Source organism: Suillus fuscotomentosus, assembly GCF_016647785.1.
Source record: "Suillus fuscotomentosus strain FC203 chromosome Unknown F5891scaffold_270, whole genome shotgun sequence".
Classification (NCBI taxonomy): domain Eukaryota; kingdom Fungi; phylum Basidiomycota; class Agaricomycetes; order Boletales; family Suillaceae; genus Suillus; species Suillus fuscotomentosus.
Genome location: NW_024539782.1, coordinates 12,992 through 19,632, shown reverse-complemented (window position 1 = coordinate 19,632; position 6,641 = coordinate 12,992). Strand labels below are relative to the sequence as shown.

Genomic DNA, 6,641 nt, shown 5'->3' with positions numbered 1-6,641 from the left:
GGCGGGCTTATGGGTACTACCCGTACCGTACCATATGTCGTCAATACATTCAAAATGTTCGACGGTACGGTACGGGTCATCATACGGTCATACGACCGGCTATACGGTCGTATGGGAGATGAAAAAAACGTTGAATTAGTAAATTACAGTAGTACTAACTATGTAGCACAACATATATATGAATAGGCATGTTCGACTTCTGGCCTCGATGATTTCGACACTCGACATTGTTTGGAAGATCCTTGCTCTGTGGCTTTCAGTCTGAATTACTGTGAAACCAGTCAGTGTTGGTGCCAGCGTCATTGTCTAGAAAGTGCGATGTATGATGGTGTACAAATTCCTAGAAACAAAACGAGATCGAAAGGATTCGTAGTATCAACTTGGCCGAGCGGGCGTGTTCGTAGCCTATTCATTTAGCTGAGGCCTTTGATAAACTCCAATGCAAGACGGGGACTGATGTATGCCATACCGACGAATGAGAAAGAAAAACACAGTACAGTGACATGGAACGCACCTGTTCTTGGCGGCTTGACGAGCCACCTCCTGCTAACGAAACAGGGCACTTTGTTTTTGAAACTGTAAATTCGCTGCTCCAGCATTGGCCGAACACGCGCTAGATGAGATGTTGCTAGATAAATTGGCTTATCGAACATAACCATCGACAGCATACAGTGCTCCCCATTTGCACAAGTCCACGAGGCACTGGTCCTCCTCAAACCGCCAATCAGGTCTTGATACTCCCCATGCAATGATATCCTGAGTATCAAGAGGGCCAATTAGGGTATTAGCTGCGCTAGTCCCATCAAAGTAAAGGATTTTGAGGGGACGAGTTGCTGCAAGTGTCAAGTGCCAACATCCTGTATCGGGAGAGCCATTGCAGAAGAGGATGGAGTGTTCTGGATCTGTGGCTGTCCAATCGGGAACCGTAGGGATTGTGTTATTGACAGCTCCATGATACAACAAGGTGCCTTTAGGAATTACACCGGGAACCATTGTATGGCCTAGTAGGTCGCGGCAATAACAATATGTGTCAGACATTCATCAGTGCCAATGTTAAGATAAGGACTGACCATTTTGATAGCGCGTGTAACCTCAAAAACATCCTGGACTACTACTTCAGCTGGAATATCTGTCAAACTTTTACATAAATATCCTTTGAGCGGAGGCATATTGCTTACCTAGGGCTGTGGGTCAAGAAATGTCGTACCAGAGAATGCCGAAGTTACTTTTGGCCCTTGCGTTTCTTACCAGTACTCTTGCTGTTCTCGCCTGCCTTGGCCTGCCTGCTTGGTTTTGGACATTTTGCTGGAGAAGGAGCAACTGATTCCGCGTCGGGTCAGTGGGCTGTCGCTATCAGCCAGAAACTCCGTAGATGGACGCTTTTTGGGCACTACGGTATGGGACACAGTGGAAACTGATGCGGGCTTCAGCAAATAGTCAGAAGGAGTCAATGCTCGTGCAGGAGGTAGAGTGGGTGCAGAAGGAACATGAGCACTCGAACTTGAAGGAGCATGTTGAGCGGTACGTTTGATGGGGCGAGGTCTGAATCTAGGAATGGGCCTTGCGGGTGGTGACACAATCAAGTCTTCTGGAGGCGGAGTAGTTGCAAGAGGGGATGGTTCCCTTCTTGATGTAGACGCAGTAGTCGAAGCATCCATCGTAGGGACACTCAAAGTTAGGTGTGCACGTCGCACACCGAATTGTCATGCAATTTAGAGGTGAGTAGGCTAATCCCATTTGTGCCAGCGACCAAGCTCACAGCAACAAGAAGCGGTGAGATCGGCTTGTTCGAAACGACTAGCCACAGTTAGTATGGTAGCCATACTTGTTAAAAACGATGCAGAATCCGAACACTGCCACCTATAGCGTTATATTTAAAATGACATCGAAGCAATGAAGTTTACGTAAAATACTCCCGTTGCGGTGTGCTACCATGCGTTCAATGTTTGGCGTCCTCCATGTTGCAATGTCACTACTTGTTAGCAGGAGGCCAGGTAAAAACCCTCTTGTATAAAGTAGTGGGCATGTATTCCCATTACACTTCCCACAGAATACGGTGAAGACTAGGTCTACCTTGCTTTCTCACAAGTTGCAGGTAAGCTACTGAAGGCAGTACGGTGGCGTTGGTAGCGCATCGTCATGAATGAATTGATTGTTGATCTGAGTTCTACAGCCTTGTCACTCATATCACGATTCACAATCACTCCTTGACTCCTAGGCTACTGATCGACATGGGCGTTGATCCGTGTTGCAATACTTGGCGTGTCTTAGCATGAAAGTGATGTGTAAACGTAACACAGCTGTCAGTTGTGTGTGCTTAAATGGTAAACTTGCGCGTAACGAACAACGAGAGCGTTGATTTGCTTTCCACAAACTTGACGCATGATGGATCACCCTACTGCTTTGTTCGTCAACGCTGGCATCCAGGCATCTAAGGTGCGCAATGAGTCGAGCTCTAAATAACTCTGATTAACCCTTACGCCCAGTACTTCAATGGTACGGATCATATCTCATGCTTGCACAGATATCGTGGCTGACTGAATACCCAGTTGGAATGTTTGCTATTTTAGTGAGCGCATTAGCTGACTTGAACTCGGGGATATGTGATGCTGATATCCTTACTTAGATTTTTGATTATTTCATTACCCTAGAGATAGAGGTGCGTGTGGTGCACCGATTATTGAATCATTTGATGACTGTCCCAAAGTCACAGTGGGTTTGGCACCGTAGATGGAATTTCGTGCGATTTGTGTTCACTGTATCACGATACTTGCCATTTTTCGCCATTGGGATGACATTCACGGGTGAGCTACACATGTTCTAACTCGCTTTTTGTGACAACCCTCACGGCTGATGGATAGGTGCGCTTCGAACACAGTACTATCCTGGTGAAAGTGTGAGCGATTACAGCCCTTCAATACCCTAATGTTTATAACAATCCCGTAGTGTGTTAGATTTGGACAAGCGTCCAACGGTTAGCGTGCACAGTCTACGTTACATTACTTTTCTCATCCAACCCTTACGCAGTGTTGCATATCATCTGTATTCTAGCCGCAGAAGGTATGTCATGTCCTAAATGAGCTCCCGGTATTGACATTTTACCTCTAGGCTTGCTCATAACGAGGATTTACGCTTCCTGGAACAGTAAGCGTCTGCTGGCATTCCTTATTGTTTTTCCCGTCGTATGTTTTTCGTTCACTTTTCACCATAAAAGGCTTGACGCTGAACCACTGCCAGGTTTGTTTCGCGGTCTCTTATATCATATCTGACACTCCCCTGATCTTCAATTCCAAAAACACGACCTCTATTAATATACGTTTGTGATGCAATCTTTGATTTTTGTGACAATCATACTCATACGAGGTGGACAGCGAATCCGGGCGACTGTCTTTTCGTGGGCGGCAGAAATAACGTTTACGAGTACGCTGCTCTGTTACTGTACGAACTGGGTCAGGCGTCTCGTCTTTCAAGAATATTCTTAGACTCATGCATAATTAGTCCTCTTTTGCTTGATGTTGTACATCAGATTCAGCAAGTACGGCAATGCCGTCGGACTACTTCAAAGAACGTTCTTCAACGACTCGGCGAGATATATGATCTGCATCATGAGTAAGATTATTCTGTTCGCCGAAACTGGCCCGTGTGTTGACATCCTACTATCAAGTCGTATCATCGTTTAACATAATTTTGACCATGGCTCCTCCGGTGCGTTGCAGTATACCTGGCCATCCATCCATGTGCTTATTGTTGAATACAGGTCACATGGGTTTCCATCACAGACTCGTGAGTACATCAACTTGAACAACTGCATCACCAACTGATTGTGTATCATGTCACCAGTCCGCAGATCGTCATCCACAGTGTTCTAGCCTCTCGGATCCTTTTCAACCTACGAGCGAGTGAAGGACAATCGCATATTCATACACTGACGGATGTATCTGAGTTGCAGTTTGGAGACCAATTTTCGACGGTGATATATGGTGTTTAGTTATGTGCAGTGCAGGCCTGGTCCTACTGTGTATGTATCCCATGTCACATACATACCTACGAACTACGATGTCTGCTTACCTACTCAAGATCATTGACCATCACTAACGGCTTTTCAAAAGAGTGTCGGGAAACGTTGAGTCGCGCACCGCGGTCGCAAGTCTAGTTGCGACTGCACAAGAACTTAACGCAGATACAAGTTCGACGGGGAATATATGCACCTTCGGTTGCCGCTACTAAGTCATCAAATTCACTAGACCGACGCTGGGCAGTATCTAAGAAAGCAGGTGCATGGTGAATTTCATGTTTGCTGGCCTGGAAGCCTACAAGTGGTAGTATACTCTGCTTTAAACCTCGAGAAAATCCGCGAGGTTTTCAATGAGTGCGGTCAGTCGAGCAGCCTCATGCTCGGCAAGTTCGCGATCCTCGTCATAAACAATAGCTTCTGTCAGGCCTGGCAGTGTAGTTGGCGCATACCCTGTTTGAAATCATTAGCCAGACTGCACAGCAGTACCACAGAGGCTTACCAAGGTGTTTCCCGGGAGCAACGCCCAGATGTCTGTACCATTCCCTATCCTTAATGCCATCCTCAGAGATAAATCCACGCTCAAACGCCATGAGTTTCTGATTGGCGGTTCTGACTCTCTTAGCTGCCCGTATGAAATCAGATAACGGGCCTTTGCCACGCGACTCGCAGATATGCGCTTCCGAGAAACTCGACTCTGTCATAGACGACATCCATTTGAATGCGCCAAACCTCAAGTCCTGGACTTCCGGTGCACTAATACCGAGATGCTCCTTGATCCATCGAATGATCCGCCGAATAGCACGGGGATTGCGAGCACGACTGATTTTCTTCAAAGCCTTATGGAAAGCCTTCTCGGCAGCAGCTTTCTCCTCATCAAGCTTAAAGCTTGCGTCCTGCAGCTTTGCAATGGCCCTTCTAAGAGGGAAAAGGTCTGGCAGAATCTCTTCACGGTAAGTAGACTTGATGACACTGGAAAGGATTAGCAAGATATATAATGTGACTTCATTTGCTAACACTCACGTGTCGACGTAGGAGTCAAGCTCAAGTGCATACTGAGTGGTGTTTAAAGGGAGGATTAAGGAATCCGTAAGACGCAATGTCAACAGACCCAGATTCTGCGCGACAGCAACCTAGTCACAGGTAAGATCGGGGAGTACGAGGATAAATGTATAACAAACATGCTTGTAGAAACCAGGATCTGCGTACACCTCTTGCCACATCTGCGAGTCATAGATAGAGTGGTAGTGGTAAGGCGCGTCTGTCGGAGTATTACCGAAGCCCTGGTCGGAGCTGGCAACCTGCAATGGCACAATGAGTGGAGTTCCCGGAAGGGGTATTAGATAAGAGACGAACGCCGAGTCTCTGCAGGAAGACTGTGTAATCACTTCCTGATCCCAGTGGGCCAATTCGTGGTTCATCGGAGGTCATTTTGTCCCACATACGAGCAAACTCGGCATCTACAGGGCCTTCGTAAGGACCAATATCAAAATGAGCATCCCATAGGGTCTTTTGGGCATCAGTAGGGTGAGGGACGTCTCGGGCGGAACGCTGGATAAGGTGGGCGAGAGAAGGGGAAGCAGATGTAGACCAGCGAGAACCAGAAACCGATACGTCTATCGTCAACTTTAAGCAGAGAGCACATACACAAAACGGACGAAGAACATACCGACATTGACGTAGGAGACTACATGCTCTTGGATCCAGTCGGCAAAATCCTCGCCCCACTCAGTACTTCCAACGAGACCGTACTGTGACATCTATGGATAAGGAGAGCTGCTGATGATAACTGATCACACTGACCTCCTCAGCATCCCAGCTGGCAATGACAATGGTGCGCAGTGGTTTCCATCCACGTTTGTAAAGAGCCCCAAGTCCGCGAACAACTTCGTGAAGAGAGACAGTGCCAGATGTGGGATCCGCAGCGCCCATAACCCAAGCTACGTTGAAGTATGAGGTGCGTACTACACAGGCAGATTGCACAACTGACCGTCACGGTGGCACCCAAGGAGGACGACTTCATCTTTAATGTGACCAGGAATTGCAACCATGGTATTCCAGATAGGCGTGACCTTGGCATCCACTGCACGACTATGCTTAGTGACAATCCGACTGGTAATCGCAATCGCATACCATCGTTGACCATCCTGACTTTTCTGCTTCCAACTCTCCCGTTCAGCTTGGTACCCTCAGGGACACCGCCGAGTTCCTCTTCAAAAAGAAGTTTGGCGTTGGCCCAGGAAAGTGGCAAACTTGGAATATTCGGAATGTTAGTTGGCTCAACACGAGTTGCATTCTCATATGCAGGGTAGCCTGGCGTAGTGGGATCGCCAGCGTAGATAGAGAGGTACATAACTGAGCCACGTTGAATTGATGTGGGATTTCTAGCAGGACCAGCGGGATATGGCTCATATCCGTTCTCAAAGGTGACACTCCCATCGTCTCGAGGGTCAGAGTAAATCAGGACACCGACTGCGCCATGCTCTGCCGCGCCTTGTACCTTGTCGTCTGAGATTAGCAATCTGTTGTGTCATTATTATATGCCACACGGCTCACCTTAAGACCACGGAAATTAGCACCGTAGCGAGCTAGGATGATCTTCCCTTTGAGGTCCACTCCAGCACCAATG

At 47.5% G+C, this 6,641-nt stretch overlaps 1 protein-coding gene across 1 annotated transcript; it reads right to left on the bottom strand.

Moving 5' to 3' along the window:
* Positions 1 to 248: 248 nt before the first annotated feature.
* Positions 249 to 993, bottom strand: F5891DRAFT_1178065 (uncharacterized protein; the record flags this gene model as incomplete). The annotated part of the gene is made up of 2 exons (XM_041365796.1): positions 249 to 453; positions 515 to 993. One exon carries the CDS (start codon positions 991 to 993, stop codon positions 643 to 645), a length of 351 nt encoding a protein of 116 aa, XP_041216598.1. The 3' UTR covers positions 249 to 453; positions 515 to 642.
* Between the last annotated feature and the right edge of the window lie 5,648 nt (positions 994 to 6,641).